At 40.8% G+C, this 18,422-nt stretch overlaps 1 protein-coding gene across 1 annotated transcript in view; it reads right to left on the minus strand.

Annotated features, from left to right (window-relative positions):
* smg6 (SMG6 nonsense mediated mRNA decay factor) overlaps positions 1 to 18,422 on the minus strand; it is a 488,459-nt gene that overhangs the window by 301,420 nt on the left and 168,617 nt on the right. The window contains exon 10 of the mRNA XM_087977135.1: positions 18,013 to 18,129. Within this exon, the coding sequence (XP_087833261.1) occupies positions 18,013 to 18,129 (117 nt within the window). The remainder of the gene's footprint in view (positions 1 to 18,012; positions 18,130 to 18,422) is intronic.

Below are 18,422 nucleotides of genomic sequence, written 5' to 3' on the forward strand. Positions count from 1 at the left end.
AAGTTTTACCTGCACATCCACTCATATCATTTATTGTATCCGTTGCTCCCGATGCGGTCTCCTCTACATTGGGGAGACTGGGCGCCTCCTAGCAGAGCGCTTTAGGGAACATCTCCGAGACACCCGCACCAATCAACCAAATCGCCCCGTGGCTCAACATTTCAACTCCCCCTCCCACTCTGCCGAGGACATGGAGGTCCTGGGCTTCCTTCACCGCCGCTCCCTCACCACCAGACGCCTGGAGGAAGAACGCCTCATCTTCCGCCTCAGAACACTTCAACCCCAGGGCATCAGTGTGGATTTCAACAGTTTCTCATTTCCCCTTCCCCCATCTCATCCTAGTTTCTAACCTCCAGCAACACGATCCCCTGACTTGTCCGGACTTGTCCGACCTGCCCAGCTCCTTTTCCACCTATCCACTCCACCCTCTCCTCCCTGACCTATCACCTTCATCTCCTTCCCCACTGATCTATTGTACTCTATGCTACTCTATCCCCACCCCCACCCTCCTCTAGCTTATCTCTCCACGCTTCAGGCTCTCTGCCTTTATTCCTGATGAAGGGCTTTTGCCCGAAACGTCGATTTTGCCTGTCCTCGGATGCTGCCTGAATTGCTGTGCTCTTCCAGCACCACTGATCCAGAATGCTATTGCTTCATACCTATGCCAGTCTTGGTACTTTGATACATGACCTACCAACAATGTTAACACAGTACAGCTCAGCAAATAGAAGGCTGGCTAACATGTGAACAAATCAACTGCATATTCAAATAATTCACTGCAGTTCAAAAAGAATTTTCATGAGTGAACCTCCTGTAGAGGGCTTCTAACAGAGCTGTTCAATCAGAACATTTTCATTCATACATTCTGTATAACCTTCCTTAACTTAACCTCATAAAGCTTTATCAGTTCCATTTTTATGCTTGAATCATCTAATTTAAAGAAAACACTGTGAAATGGGACTGTTACTGTGCCAACAAATCCTAGCATCATGAATTGCAGCTCTAAAGTATTTCAGCTCTATCTCACCAATGCTGAAAATAACAGCAAACAACGGAAGTTACCAAGGATACAGCATCACTTCCTGTGCATCACCGCATGGGCCCCTAGAGATTGATTTAGTTCCGATGCCCAATATTCATCACACTTTTCTATGAAATCTAATTGTAATGTTTTAAACAGTTTGCTGAAATTCCTAGGTCAAGGACATGGCAAGTTTAAAAAAAATCAAAAATGCTCATGGAAGTTTAATTGAACTTTCCAGGCTCACATCAGCTTATTGTTTCCCATCACATTGCATGCACTGACTGCCACATGGCTAGGCTATTCAACCACAAGAGGCACCATAGCCAAGCTCAGTCCTGCCTTCATATTACATCTAATATTTTCCACAGCAATTTATGGTTACTGATTGGGAGCAGAAATCACAGTCAATTCTCTCATTAGTCAATGGAAGCCAATATTATATGCAACTCCTCAGGAACCATAGAGCTCAGCATAGCTTTCTGGTAAGTATGAATCAGTAAAATACCATACCGCACATTTACACACTAAGCCAAAAGCAAACCAGTTTTTTTATGGAATAAACTTGTAAGAGGAGGACATTCTTCAAGTAAATAACTTACAACTTACAAGTTGTTACTCAACAGGACACAAGTACAGAAACCATTATGTTAACACCTGATTAAAAAAAACACTAAATGAAGGACCACTCCAAGCAGCTCTCAGCAAGAGGAAAAGCAGTGTTTATGGGTAGCACAGGTACCGCAGGAGGCCATTAGCCCCATGAACCTCTCTCACTGTCTGAGCTGTGACCTCCTTATAGCCACCTTTGTCCCATCCCGAAATATGCAGGAATTATGAAACTCTGCCAATCTTAGATCAAGTCATGGACAACCATTGTGTAAAATAAATAAGTTGCATTGAACCCCTGTCTTTGTCCTTTGATCTTTGTTCTGATACAATCAATTACAAATTCACTGCTCAATGGGATTAGTTTAGCCCTGATATAATTAATCAAATCCTTCATTTCTCACACATGGAGACAGATTTGACATTTGAATGAACTGGAACATATCTAAACACATTCAGGATTCTGGCCTTTGCTGAGTTCCCCTGTTGATATCATCATTTAGTTTCCCATCACTTTTTTTTAGTAAAACCTAAGTTACCTCGAGAATGTGACTTGAAAGAAGTGCTGGGATTTATGTATTAATAAACCGAAACCTGCAATCATTCTAAAAGATGAAAGACTTAACAGCAATCTAGGTTTGTTCAATATATTGTATCAGTTGAATGACATTGTGATCTTTTGCTGTAAATTCTATGTCTTATGATCCTGCTCCACAGCTACCTGAAGGAGCAGTGCTCTGAAAGCTAGTGCTTCCAGATAAACCTGTTGGACTACAATCTGGTGTTGTAATTTTTGACTCTGTTCCTTCAAAAAAACATTTCTAATTCCATCTCTTGAACACTAACGTGCAGCCTCACAAATGACTACAAATTTTCCTAAAGCTACCACCTCATATACATCAGGCCAAGAAGCACACTCCATGATTGCCCAGTTTCCCAGCTGAATCTTTTCCACAAACTGAGATACATGACCCTTCCAAATGGTACACATACTCTACAGCTGTCTCCAGGGCAAATAGCGTAGCATCATGGAAAGTCAGTTCAACCCGTTGCACCATTTCTTGTCTTGAAGTTTGCACTGTCAATCACAAATTCTGTAGCTACAAGAGCAGGTCAGGGACTAAGAATTGTGAGATAAGTATCTCATCTTATGACTCACCAAACCCTGCCTACCTTCTACAGAATACAAGACTGCAGAGTGATGGAAGACTCTCACTTACTGGATACTATTGCTTTAACACTCAAGAAGCTCAATACCAGGACACATTAACCATCACCTTAAACATTCACTCCAATATATCACTGCTGCAGTATATACCATGTAAAAGACACAATGCAGCAATTCACTAATGTTTGATAGCATTGTCCGAACCATAACCTCTACAGCTGCGGAGGGCAGGGGCAGCAGGAACAGTACCACCTGCAAGTGGTGCACGCACAGCAACAACTTTTTTTATAAAGCACATATCATTTCCCAAGGCATGTCACAGCAGTGCTACAAAGCAAAGTTTGATACAGTGTCATACAGGCAACAATACAGCCACAAAGTTAGTTTTTAAAGAGGACAGTAAAGGAGGAAATCAAATAGAAAAACAGAGAGGTTTGTAGAAAGGACTCCAGCACCAAGGGAGTTGAATGCACATTATTCTGACTTGGAACTGCAATGCTGTTCCTTCATTTTCACTGGGTCAATATCCTGGACCTGCTGCCTTAACGCGGTGAACTCACCAGCTTGAGGGTAATTAGGGATAGGTAGTAAGTGCTGGGATCGTCAGCAGTGCCAACAACCCACAAATTGTTAAAAATATTTGATTTTCTACATAACAGATTTAAGCTTTGCTAGCAGAGTTACAGGCTCCCGGGTGTTAACATCGAGTCTATTTTGCAAAGAGCAGTCACAAGAGCTGCATTGTAGTCTTCAGGTTTACCGCAGATCAACTAAAACCACCAAGAAAGTGTTTAACACTTTGCTTCATCTAATAGCTCTGCACTGGTATTTTGTTTGATTTCCTTCTGCTGACATTTTTCTTCTACAATTTTCCAAGGAATGGATATTGTACAATAAAAGGTACTTTTTTTTGACAGAGCCAAATACAGTTCCCTAAATGCTGGAGAAGTTCAAGTGCAATTTTTTTAACCTATAAATGCTGGATTCATAATACTAGCAGCTATATCTCAGACCACTTTATATTGAATCCTAAGTGAAAAGTATTTATAAAAACAGATTCCAGTATGACCTTCCCAGAGTCCACATTATTATTTCGCACAGTGCAGTACAGTGTAATCTATAGGAAAAAAAACAAAAACAAAACAGAAAGCACGGGGTTATCGGATACATGGAGAAACACTGCCTTCACATTCCCATTGTTTTTCATCGGAGGATGACTGACCCCCGACCCTAGGCTAAGACAGAATGGAAACACAAGAGTTTGTGAGAAAACAAAATACGTCAATCACCTTTCCCTGCAATTCATTAACTGTTTGAGGCTTGCAATAGTCTTCTACATCTCCGTTGGAACAGGAAACAAAAACAAATTTAAAACATTAGCTCTTGATTGATGTTTCTTCAATACCATTTCAGAGAATGCATGACAAGTCTGTGCAAAGACATGTTTACTCATGTGCCAAAGTTATAATTTTCAGGGTTAGTAATAAACAGAGCAGGTTGCGTATCACCAAAGAGTGGCCCAGACAAAATCAGAGAGAACAAACTAAGATCGCCCATTGGACTTGGGCTGACACCTGCTCAGAAGTAGGGAAAGTTAGAAAGCTTTCAGCAACACTACTTGAGGGAAGAAGAAGGAAAATGCTTAGCATTTCCATCAGAAGAGAGATCCTAGATAGACCAGGTAGATTTGATGAAGTGAACAGGCCTTTCCTGCTTCATTGATGCTCTGGCCTCTTGAGTAAACTGATATGCTGCAAATGATGATTCATGATATTCTGATAATCTAGCAAAGCAATAAAATTGAGGCTGCTTGCATGATAGAAGAATCTGTAGTTTCAAAGCATATGGCTTTTCAGGCAGATTCTAACTATAGAAGGAAACGGAGAAAGAAAACTAAACTTTCCAGTTTCTAAGCAAACTAAAACTGGAAACCAAAACCTCTGGAGAGAATGAAACTATACTAAACAGACACAGCCTTCAGAGCACAAATGATGAGCAGGCTGAAGACAGAGGAGAGTTCGAGAAGCTGACTACAAGCAAACTTACCATTGCTGAAACTGTTACTGTTATAATGTTGGTTGATCTACACTATCCAGACTGTCATACAGCAGATAATAAAGACAGCCAATAGAATGTTGGTTTTTATAGCTAAAGGAGGTATTGTTGCAATTATACAAGGTATTGCTGAGACTGCACCTGGAGTATTGTGCGCAGTTTTGGTCCCCTTATTTGAGGAAAGATGTAGTGGCTTTGGAGGCAGTTCAGAGGAGGTTCACTAGATTGATCCCAGAGTTGAGGGGTTTGTCATATGAAGAGAGATTGAACGGTTTAGGCCTATAGTCTCTGGAATTTAGAAGAATGAGGGCAGATCAAATGGAGGTATTCAAGATGATAAAACAGATGTGGAGTGGATGCTTCCTCTTGCAGGCATTTTTAGACTGGAGATCATAGTCTTAGGAAAAGGGGTAGCAAATTTAAAACAGAGTTGAGGAGAAACTATTTCTCCCAAAGGGTTGTGAATCTGTGGAATTCACTACCCCAATTGCAGTGGATGCTGGGACAGCAAGTAGATTTGAGGAGTTACACAGATTTTCAATTGGAAATGGGTTGATGGGTTACGGGAGAAGACAGGAAAACGGGGGGTGAGAAGCACATCAGCCATGATCGAATGGCTAAGCAGACCCAATGGGCCAAATGGCCTAATTCTGCTCCTATGTCTTATGAACTAATTGGAATTGACCAAGGTTTCATTTGGTAGTCACAGGTGAGGTGCCAGAAGACGTGATGCCACTATTTAAGAAGGGTGGTAAGGACAAGCTAGGGAACTATTGACCAGTGAGCCTGACGAATGGTGGTGGGCAAGTTGTTGAAGGGAATCCTGAGGGACAGGATGTACATGTATTTGGAAAGCCAAGGGCTGATTAGGTATAGTCAATATGGCTCTATGTGCAGGAAATCACATCTCAGAAACTTGATTGAGTTTTTTGAAGTAGTAATAAAGAAGATTGATGAGGGTAGAGCGGTGGACATGATGTGGCTAGCACTGCTGCCTCACAGCGCCAGAGACCCGGAATCAATTCCGACCTCGGGCAACTTTCTGTGTGGAGTTTGCACATTCACCCCGTGTCTGCGTGGGTTTCCTCCGGGTGGAAATGTGTTGCTGGAAAAGCGCAGCAGGTCAGGCAGCATCTAGGGAACAGGAGAATCGACGTTTCGGGCATTAGCCCTTCTTCAGGATCTGCAGACCTCACTTTTTCCTCCGGGTGCTCCAGTTGCCTCCCACAATCCAAAGATGTGCAGGTCAGGTGAATTGGTCATGCTAAATTACACAGTGTTACGTGCATTAGTCAGGTGTAAACGTAGGGGAAGCAGGTCTGGGTAAGTTACTCTTCAGAGGGTCAGTGTGGACTTGTTGGGCCAAAGGGCTTGTTTCCAATATTATGCTTGGCAATTAGTTTAGATACATATCCCTGCAATAGGAAGGATGTTGTGAAACTTGAAAGGGTTCAGAAAAGATTTACAAGGATGTTGCCAGGGCTGGAGGATTTGAGCTACAGGGAGAGGCTGAATAAGCTGGGGCTGTTTTCTCTGGAGCGGAGGTTGAGGGGTGACCTTATAGAGGTTTATAAAATTATGAGGGATATGGATAGGGTAAATAGACAATGTCCTTTCCCTGGGCTAGGGGAGTCCAGAATAGAAGGCATATCTTTAGGGTGAGAGGGGAAATATTTAAAAGGGACCTAAGGGATGACTTTTTCAGGCAGAGGGTATTGCGTGTAAGGAATGAGCTGTCAGAGGAAGTGGTGGAGGATGGTACAGTTACAACATTTGAAAGGCACCTGGACAGGTATTTGAATAGAAAGGGTTTAGAGGGATATGGGCCAAGTGCTGGCAAATGAGGCTAAATTAGGTTGGGATATCTGGTCGGCATGGACGAGCTGGACCGAAGGGTCTGTTTCTGGGCTGTACTTCTCTGACTGTTTGTGCTATTTTTGGTGAGGTCCATGCTCCTTGGGAGTTGGTTGTGCCCTCTTGTCAATTAGAAATCAGATATTGTTCTCATCGCATGAATTAATAAAAGATCACGTCTTTATTCATTGTACAGTGCTCCTTGCTTAGTGTACCATGGTTTTAATAAATCCATACTACACACAGCAGTTTAACATGCCTCAACTCATGTCCACTGTCAACCTATACTTGTGCTGTCTCCTACAATGTTCTGAACAGATACAGTCTATACACAACTGGGTTATGCTGACTAAAATCAAAATTATGGCCTAAATATAAAGTTATGAACAAGTTGCATTACCACGCAAGTTATTTGCAATGCTCTGTGTTAAATGACTTACTGCCTACATCTCCACTTCTCTGGAAGCAAAATACTCAATGCCGTAGATTTGACATTAAATTAATTCATTGTCAGAAGTCTTTCGACTGCAAATGAGTAATATCGACTCAGAAATCACCTGCATTTCCTCCATCACCTGTACCCCTGCTTCCAGAATGCTGCAGCCCAACAGCACTGAAACCCAAGCTTCCAAACCCACCATTAGCTTTTTACAGGTTTTCCAGCTTACCTCAGCCACTCCTGGATATAGAGTCATAGCGATGTACAGCATGGAAATAGAGCCTTCAGTCCAACTTGCCCATGCCAACTATATATCCTAAATTAATCTAGTCCCATTTGCCAGCAATTGGCTCATGTCCCTCTAAACCCTTCCTGTTCACATACCTGTCCAGATGCCTTTTAAATGTTGCAATTGTACCAGACTCCACCACTTCCTCTGGCAGCTCATTCCATACATGCACCACCCTCTGTGTGAAAAAGCTATCCCTGAGGTCCCTTTTATATATTTCTCCTCTCACCATAAAGCTATGCTCTCTCGTTCTGGACTCCCCCGGCCCAGGGAGAAGGCCTTGCCTATTTACCTATCCGTGCCCCTCTATATGGTCACCCCTCAGCCTCTGACGCTCTAGGAAAACTGCTCCTATTCAGCCTCTCCCTATAGCACTAATCCTCCAGCCCTGGCAACATCCTTGTAAATCTTTTCTGAAGCTTTTCAAGTTTCACAACATCCTTCCTATTGCAGGGATATGTATCTAAACTGATTGCCAAGCATAATATTTATCGGAGAATCTGTAAACATTTGTTTTGTTATTGTCACCATGAAAATTGCAATGATCTCACAACCAGTAAATCAGATCAATGTTCTGCAGTCCTGCCATGTTCCATGAAAGTATAAAAGTAAAAGAGAAACTGCAATTATTCTTCATGGCTTCCATATCGGGGCATATAAATGTAGATTTATTGATTCATTTATCCTATATGTATTTCCTGCACAAGATCTAAAGATTATGACCGCAGCTGTCCCTCCTTTTCTCATTGTCAACCTCTCACACATTGATTATCACCTCAAATCTTGACTTGTTTCTCATCTTCTTCATTCACCCTAGCTCAGTACTGAGTGAAACAATGATGAGTCTCTTGAAGTTTTCCATTTCAGAGATGGAGTAGCTCATCTTTTGAATCCCTTCCAATCTGTTTGAGGAAAGCTTTATTCCAACACACACATCACAAATCTCCAAAACACCACCTATGTATTCCCTACTTCCATAGAAACTTTCTAATCAACCCGCTCAGTGACAGCATTACACACCTCTGGTGCAGGAGGACTTGAACCGAGGCCTCCTGACCAGAGGTAGGGACACTCCAACTGCACCATAGAGCCCTCACATATCAAGTCAAGCACTCACCCAACTGTCCCTTCATTAACATTAAACCATCACCTGTCAGGCCCTACCAGATAATAACACAAACTACTGAAGCAGCATCGGAGACTGAGTGGGACAGCTTCTCCCAAGGGTCTCGCCAACATTTATTGATCAGACCACAAGGAGAAAATCAAACTAACTAATCAGATATTTCAATACTATTTATGAGAACTTACTAATTCCCTGAGAAGAAAATATCAAATAGCTATTCAATCAGATCATGGTTGGTCTGATTGTGGTCTCAACCTCACCTCTAGGTCTGTCTTCCATAAATCTCTTGTCAATCCAAAATTCTAAAAACAAGAAGAAATTCATCCTTATTCCAATCTTATATGGGATTGCCCCTACTTTGGAACCATGCACCAAGTTCGAGATTCCCTGAGCATCTACTTTGACAAGATCTGGCAAATCCTATATGTTTCATAGGTTAGGAACATAGAAAAGAGCAAGAGAAGGCCATTTGGTCCATCCAGTCTATTTTGCCATAATGATCACATTTAACTCCATTTTCCCACTTCCATCCCAGACCTCGAAGTCTTTTGTATTGAGAAATGTTCTTATTTCTTAAATATATTCAATGACTTGGTCCCCACAGCCTTATGTGGTAGAGAATTCCACAGGACTGCCATCCTCAATGAAGAAATCTCTCCTCATCTGAGCCCACAATGGTATCCTCTGCATCCTGAGACCCTGACCCCTTGTTTCAGACTCCTTAACTTCATCTCTGCATCCATTTTGTTCAGCCCTGTCAGAATCTTATGTTTCAATGAGATTCCCTTTCATTTTTCTAAACTCAATGAATGTACATCCAACCTGTTCAACCTTTACTAGGTCATGCCTTCCACACAGGAATCAGCTAGTGGACCTACTTTGAACTACCTCCAATGCAAGTATGCTTATTTTTTAAATTTAGAGACCAAACTGCACCCACAAGGTGTAGTCTTAATAATGCCCTATACAGTTGCACTAAGCCTTTTATTCTCCCTCCATTTTGTAATAAAGACCCACATCTTCCTGTTTGCTGTACCAGCATGCTCACTTTTGAGATTTATATACAAGAACACCAAAATTAATCCTGCAGTCTTTCCCTATTTAGATAATATTCTGTTTTTCCAATTTTCCTGCCAAAATGAACAACCTCACATTTTCCCACATTATACTCCAGCTGCAAATCTGTACCCACTCACTTAACCTATCTGTGTCCCTTTGCAGACTCTTGGCATCCTCCTCACAATTTGCTTTCTCAATTAGCGTATCAGAAAATTTGGCTTCAGTGAGTCAGTCCTTTCATCCAAATAATTAATATAGATTGTAAATGGTTGTGGCCCCAGCACTGAATCCTGCAGTATCCCAAGTGTACAGTTTGCCAACCTGAAAACAACCTATTTACCCAGACTCTGTCTCCTGGAGGTTAGCTAATCTTTCACCCATGCTCATATACCACCTCGATGAGATCATGTTTTGTGCAGTAATCTATTATTTGACACCTTATTGAATGCCTTTTGGAAATCCAAATGCACTGCATCTTCTAGCACCCCTTTATCCAACCTATTTGTTACATTCTCAAATAATTCTATCAAATGTTTCCAACACTATCTTCCTTTCCAAGACCACCTTGACTTGGTCTGTTTGAGATATGATTTTCTAAATGCCCTATTATCTCTTTAATAATGAATTTTAGTATTTTCCCAATGACAGATAGTAGGATAACTGACCTGCAGTTTCCTGCTTTTCACCTCCCTCCTTCCTGAACAGAGAATTGTTTCATTTGTTTTCTCCATCAGTTTCCTTCTTCCACCACTTCACGTGGTTAACCATCAAGAGAAAATGAGGAGAATAACTCAAACCAGTGGCAATCCAGGACCGCTACTATTAAGCGCTAGCCAAAGAGTGCATAAGCTGCAGATTTGCACCAACTGTCCATGGAGCTGAGATGACTAAAACCAGCAAGGTGAGAAGATTTAATATCACTGTGGGCTGGGCTTTAACTCAGGGTCAAGAACTTGAAGGACTGCATGCTTACCAACAATATCCTGCATTCTTCCTTCAGTGGGCAATGGGCTGTCCAGCATACTGATGAAACCAGTACCTTAAAAATCACACTCTGTGTTAGTTAAGTTACTGCAGTAGATTCCAGAGATCTCCAGTCATTTTCAGGTCAAGTTATGGCAGTGGCCTGAAGCTGAGAAGCAGATTGATTGCTGTGCAATGCTGTATCATCAATTGCCAGCACATTTGGTACAAGTCTGAAATGTAAAGGACTCATCATCTATGTGATGCTTCCTTTACTCAATTTAGATATTCCATTGGAAAAAATGCATAGTTGAATTTAAATGAAATAGGTACATGATTGCAGAGCTATTGCTGCCAAATCAAGCTCTGCATAGTTAGGACAATAATAGATTCTGTTTGTGTATGCAGATCTTGGCAATGCAATGAAACCAAAGGGCAGCCATAACCTCTAATAAGGAAAATGAGAGATTGGGTTCCAAGGTATTCCAGCTTTACTGTGTCTGACCACCATATGCAACAATGCGCAGCAACAAAGCTTTTCATTTCCAGTGGACATTAGAAAGAGAGAAAGACGTCTGCCCTCCTATAACTCACCCTGAATTGCATCCAGTGAGACATGTGAATACTTTGAGAAAGAGCAAGCATGCAAAAAGTGTAATGGTCAACCATAAACACATGTTGTGTGCAAATATGTCAACATGTATATAAATGCACAGTAACATGCTGCATGCGATACAGGTTCCAGCCATTCCACAGACCAACATGATTCTGAGTGACTCCATTGATAGAATCATTCTTTACAGAGTTGCCCCAACCTCTCCATCATTCGTGGTTTTTCTGAAACAATGTACTGACCCCACTATTCAGATAGCTCCAAAGAGTCGTGGGGCTCAAATAGTAATTCAGTTTCTCTCTTCACAGATGCTGCCAGATCTGCCCACTTTCTCCTGGATTTTGTTTCCATTTCACATCTTCAGCATCTGTAGAATTTTTGTTTCATTCACTTCAAAAGGTTTTTGTTTGAGCAATTCTGTTTTTGAACATCAAAGTTCAACAATAAACCAGAGACTTGCTTCAACACTCAAATATTCATTTCTAGACTTTTCACCTTTAACATCCATGTCTTGTCTGTCTGTGAAGGGGGAGGGGGAATAAAGAAGGGGGGAAGAGTTTAAATTGTAGAATATAAATTGGCAATTCGTATTTCTTTCTTGCCACTGGTTAAAAAAAAAGTTTGTAATAACAGTTGCTTTCTTGTGAAGTGTAGAGACCTGGTGAGTGTTTTCTTTGAACCTGAATTGAGTCAGGATAATTGGACATTTTTGACAGTTTGTTTAAATATTTTCATGAGACAATTCTGGGATTAATGGGACTTGAATACCCCAGTAGGTCATGACAATAGATAAGATAGCATTTTGTGAAGATATAAGGAAGTTTCAAATTAATTTCAATATATTGAGAAAGTGGGCAAGAATCAAGCAGATGGGAATATAATGTGGGAAAATGTGACTTGGTTCACTTTATCACGAAGAATACAAAAGCAGAATTTCACTTAAATGGAGAATGACTCCAGAATTTTGAAGTGCATAAGTATTTCAGCATTCTCATGCATGAATCATAAAACATTAGCATGCAGCTAAAGTATGTAATCAAGAGACAAATGGGATGCTAGGCTTTATAATGGAAGTCATTTAACATAAAAGCAAGGATGCTTCGCTTTAGTTAGACAACGGACGGGCAGACCAAATCTTCAATATTGTATGCAGTTTCAGTCTCGTTATTTAAGAATGGATGGAAATGCATTGGAGGATGTTCAGAAAAGGTTTATTAGCTGGACATCTGGAATGAGATATCTGTTTTACGAGGAAGGGCTGGACAGCCTGGGCTTGTTTCCCCTGCAGTTTAGAAAAGTGAGGGGTGATTGATGAAAATGTACAAGATCCTGAATGGTCTTGACAAGGTGCATGAGGAAAGTTTGTTTGCTCATGTGAAAATCCAGACCTGGGCAGGGGGAGGGACACTGTTTTAAAGTTACGGCGACCCTTTTAGGACAGAGATGAGGGGAATTTTGTCTCTGAGAGGGTTGTGCGACTTTGGAAGATACTGCCTCAGTAGGTGATGGAGGTGGGGTAGTCAATATTTTACAATAGTGTGTGTTAGGTGGGGAGGTCAAAGGTCATCAAAGGAATTCAAAAGACAAAACTCATGAATGCTATGACCCTACTCAATGATGGAGCAGGCGCCTATTTTGTATGCTCATACTTAGTTGTGGAAAAATTAAATTTATAATTTTAGACCATATTCTATCTTGGGGTTTGTGAAGGAGGGAATTGGGAAGAACCAAATGGGTTTAATGAAGCCAGTAGTGCATCGATAGTTAAAATCATAGAATTCCTACAGTGTGGAAACAGGCCATTTGGCCCAAAAAGTCCACACCAACCTCTGAAGAGTAACCTACCCAGACCCGTTCCCCTACCCTAATGCTATATATTTACCCCTAACTAATGCACCTAACCTACGCATCCCTGAACACTATGGACAATTTAGCATGGTCAATTCACCTGACCTGCACATCTTTGGACTGTGGGAGGAAACCAGAGCACCCGGAGGAAACCTACGCAGACACGGGGAGAATGTGCAAACTCCACACAGATGGTCACCCAAGGCTGGAATCAAACCTAGGTCCCTGGTGCTGTGAGGCAGCAGTGCTAACCACTGAGCCACCGTGCTGCTCTCTCTCAGGTACTCTAACAAAACTAGCACAGAGCTGAGTTACAGTCAGATGGCCTTAACTAATGAACAGGAACAAGAACAAAAATCAATCTTAGTTAGAAAAAACTTCTCAGTCTCAGGCCAATACAGGTCAACATCCTTCAGGTTCTGCAAGTCAAATCAGGAGGTATCCTCTTAGAAACAAGAAATCAGTGGTTAAATTTGTTTTTCAACAAATGCAAACGAAGAGATGTACATCTAAGTTGCATGGAATTTTCAACATTGTATAAATTATTCATTAAATGGGGGGAATGTAGCAGTACTCTCTTCTGGTTATCTGTACATATGTATACAACCAAAATAAGTAAATTTTCATGTGATGTTGATTTTCGTCACACTACACACTGTTTCAGTTTGTCTTGCAAAGAAATCACACCTTTCTCCTACTTGTAGCCTTGCCTTCTACACCTTAGCATTCAACTCACATTCCTGCTCCATTTTGCTGTCCCTATACTTGCTCTGCTTCTCATACTTGACTACAACAATTATATCAACATGTTCACCTCATGTCCAGCTCACCAGGTGATCTCTATTGACCACTGCCTCATACAGATGATGCTACACCTGCAATGTAAGTCAGAATGTGGGCTCCAGTTTTTTTTAAAATGACTTACCGCTTATATGACCACCTTCAACTCATCAAACCCAGGTGAATCTTTTTTTTCTAAATTTACTTGCAGAGAGAGTGTATTTTTGGCAAGGCTAGCATTTACTACCCAACCTATATTACCCTCATGAAAGCAGTACACTCCCAATGCTTATATTGGCATCACATCTTTTACAAGTGAGGCAGCTGTCAAATTGACCAATCCCTCTAATTCTCAATATTCATTCACTTGTCAACGCCTTTCACAGACAGTCCAGCCAAATCCTTAGAATCCAACTGTCTTTGGATTTGAGGATCAATTCAAGTTATCACAGCTCAAAACTGCGAAGAGTGATAGTTTGGATATAACAGTTTTAAGAGCACAGGCACTCAGAGTCTTTGGCTGAATAGTCAGGTAGCTTTCAAAATCATATATTCAACCTGTGACATTTTGTAACAGTACATCCAATAACATGGAACACCATAAAAATTTCTGAAGTTGATAACTTACATATCTTTCATAGTACAGAAGGAGATAGGATGCTAATTCAACATGTTATGAAAGAAGGGGTAATTAACCCCAGACATCATAAAAAAAGATATTAAGATCCTGCCAGCAATTCAGGACCAAGGTAAGGACTTTATACAATAAGGATGGAGAAGTGATGTGCTACACTACATGGAGGATTGGATCATCTTGCTGGTGTGACAGCAGCAACGGGGAGCTTGTACACCAGCCTGAAATACTGGACTCCTAGTCTGTCAGCAAGAGATCACCTAGAAGCAACTAAACTTGCTTCTGCTGAAGCTAACTGGGACCTTTCACGCGGCTTTCTTGAATCAAGTGCCGTAAAAAAGCTGGATTGACATCCACATGAATAATCCTGATACCTCAGGGAAAATAACCTGAGGACAAGATGGAGCCAGGGACCTGGCCCACCAGCCAACAGTGCTATTTTTAATCACCTCCACATTTCCAATCCCAGCAGGATCAAAAAATCAAGCCCAAAGCGTTTAACGCATTGAATGTTGTACCTCTCGATTGACTGGACCTCTACAGGGCAGAGCAAGCCAGTCATCCTACAACACTTCATATTTCAGAAAGAACAGTAATTCCTTATAGAGGTACATCCCCACTGAATCTTGACTCAAAAGTAGTCTTGACTTGAACTATCCAGAGATGAGCAGGGGGCAGCAGAGTTTTCCATTTGCACAGCATGTCTACCAAAAGCATTGGTGAAGACTTTCCAAGAACGTACACTAACACTTTACATTGCTTATTGCAAATACATGGCTGCCCTTGCCAGCAAAACAAGCTTTTTGGAAAACTAAGCCTGCAGACAGACCTCCTGAATTAACTTTCTCTTTGTCAACCAGTTATTAAACAATCTTCTGAAGCGAATTGTAAAGAAACCTCTTGAGTGACTTCCTCTCCAGCCAAGCTGTTCCATTAAAAGGGCTTCCTGAGTGAGACCCTTTGAGAATGTCAGACATCTGCTGAGTGACAGCCCATTTATCCAGTTTTTAAAACATGATTTCAAGAGAGGTTTGCAAGGCATTAACAAGATTTGATCACAGTTAAAAGCTTATAAGTCTAACCCAATGCTGCCCTTTGCCACCATAGTTTTAATTTTGCCTCATTTCAGAAACAGCTATTCTGTATTCAACAGTGGCAGCCTTAATCAGCTTGTTCCTGACACCCACAGTAGTAATACTTACTGATTATGGCACTGAACTAGCAACTGAGAGGTTGAGAGATCAAATCTCAGCATGGTTACTAGTAAAACTGAACTCAATAAATCTGTGGTTTGATACCAGAAATGATGATGAAAGCAGCTGTTTTGCTGTAAAACAAATCTAACTGGTTCACTGATGTGGTTCAGGCTCACCTCCCAGAGTATGGGTATCTCTACCTGATTTGAGCTGCTTGTAACTCCAGGCTCATTATGTGGTTGGCTGTTAATGCTCTGGGTACAACTTGGGATGGACAATAAATACAGCCTTGTCAGTTTGCCCAAATTACAAAAACAATATAGAACCAGTGAGCAAGCTGTTTCTTTTTCCAAAATTCTGAGATTTTAACAGTTCCCAATAAATTAAAATGAATAGTATATTAGATCCTAATTTTTAAACAACTCAGCTTTAGATCATGAAGATGATTCTTCATGGCATTTTCCTGTGACCGAGATAAACATCTCAGTATAATATAGCTTCAGAGTTGCATCCAATCATCATCCTCAGAATATAAATTTAATGGTGATTACATGCTGAACACAAATTAGTAGTAATTATAGATGTTCATAATATCATGGCTGTATTTTAACTTAGGGGAGAGCAGATGACATCATAAACTAATTGAGCAACTCATGGAGGATAAGTTGAGGTATGTGAGATTGAATTACTGTATTATTGTCACTGCCAACCAACTAGGATACTGTGTATAACCACTCCTAAATCATCAGAAAAGAAATACAATCACATAAAAATGACTATTTAACCTGTATAATGTTTTTTTTAAAAAGACTGTAGGTACTCCAAGAGGTTACCACATTATTTGTTTGCCACAGAAGTCAGACAGTGTGGAAACAGAATTTGTATCCATCAAAATAATCCTGAACTCATGCAAAATAGCATGTAACAGATTGTGTGGAAGTCTTGATAATTATAGTCATACAGTTAATGCCAATTTCAAATGTAACGCAGAAACAACTTGAGTACCAAAGCACTCAAAGAGGCATACTCCCAAGATGGAAACTCTGAGGCCAATGTGACAGTAAGTTATGGAGGGAAACCAACTCTGAGGGATCAATTGCAGGTTAGCCAAAGAGCTAAAGAGAAAGAAATCACCTCATTCACAAGAATTTTTTAAAACACTTCAGATCTGAGCGTGGAAGACATGTCCATTCCTCAGAAGCAATCATTCATTCAGAGGATCATCTTAACAAAGATCACAATGAGCCAACCCAATCAATCCCAATTCATTGTGCGCTCCTGGTGACTGTAAGTACAGTATTGCAGTATCACATCATTCACAGGGGAAAGAGAACCCAATCAGAGCTAATGGCTACATCAACTTAAACAGGCAAAACAATGGCAGACTTTCCATCAGCTAAATACACAAGTGAACAAGTTTAATTAATACCAGGTTTGTATGGCATTTTAATATGACGTTTCTAACAACATAAAATCAACTTACTTTATTAACGTCTTTACAATGGAAAAATATCACAACATATTTTACAGATGCATAATTAGCAAAGAGAGACAGGAGCCTTAGGAGGAAAATATTGGGAGGGGAGATAGGAAGTGTGGATGAAGATGCCGGATTTAAGGATTGCCTGGACGGAGCAGAAAGAATTGGATATGCAGATTCAAATGAATATAATTCCAGAGTGTGAAGAGTGAATTCTCAATTATCCACCAGAGGAGGAAAGATGCAAATGCACAAAAGCTAAGTGTGGGGGAATGGAAGGGTTTTGGGAAATTGTTTGTTCATATTATAGGGGAGATTACAGAGAGTGAGGCAAGTTCATGCACACAAACAAGATGGGAAAAGAGCAAGTGGAGCAAATGGGATATGTCTTTCAAAGAGCCAATGGTGGTATACTGGACAGAAAGGGCTCTTTTCTGTGCTACATGATACTATCTACAACTGGAATAACCTCAGAGGAGACAGGATTATTAGGAATGGGAACAGGATGCATGTAGAATTGGAGCAAAACTATACCTTGCCACTCAATTTTAAGCTACACTGAGCAATGTTTTTCTTTGGTTAGCCTATTCAGCCACTTCAACCTAAAGTCTTTTGGCTGAATATGGAAACACGTGTTGAAAACATGGTCCACCAAGCATTCAGCAAATTGCTAAGTGTAGGAGTTAGGTAATGACCAAACTATTAGCAGTTTGTAAACTCAGAGTACTACCTCGTTAAAAAGTGTCCATTTTATGCACTTATTTCACCTTGAAAGAAATATGCCAATACTTAAAACAGTAGGAAGGAGAAAGACTGGCCCTTCTTTGTCAGATTCAGGCCCAGAAAGAAAGATCACAGTTTTAGACATTAACACTTGCCTCTAGCAGTTTCCTTTAACTGTTCAATGCAGCGTTCCACTAGCAAGCCGAATATGGCCAGTCCCAGTGCTGTGGCATGCTCCTGTATCACTGATCGGCAGTTCTCTGAACCAGAATCTAAAACACCGTAGAAAAGAAAGAGAGAGCGCATTAGGTTTATCGCCAGAAATACCCAAGTAGCTAGCCGCTAATTTTACTGTACAAACTCCTCTTTCAAAGCCTTGGAAAAGTTTCACCTTCACTAAGATGGTTTGTTTTTGCAAATATTTTGCTGTGCAATTACCTAACCACAACCAGCAACATGCTAACAGCTTTCCTCAAGAATAAATTACTGGTGATGTATCATTTTCGGCATGAATGGTATGCAAAATGATTTTATTTCAGATTTCCAATATCCTCATTTTGCTTTT

The sequence above is a fragment of the Chiloscyllium plagiosum genome, unplaced genomic scaffold, assembly GCF_037043375.1.
Source record: "Chiloscyllium plagiosum isolate Xiang-an unplaced genomic scaffold, Cpla_swu_hap1 HiC_scaffold_31, whole genome shotgun sequence".
Classification (NCBI taxonomy): domain Eukaryota; kingdom Metazoa; phylum Chordata; class Chondrichthyes; order Orectolobiformes; family Hemiscylliidae; genus Chiloscyllium; species Chiloscyllium plagiosum.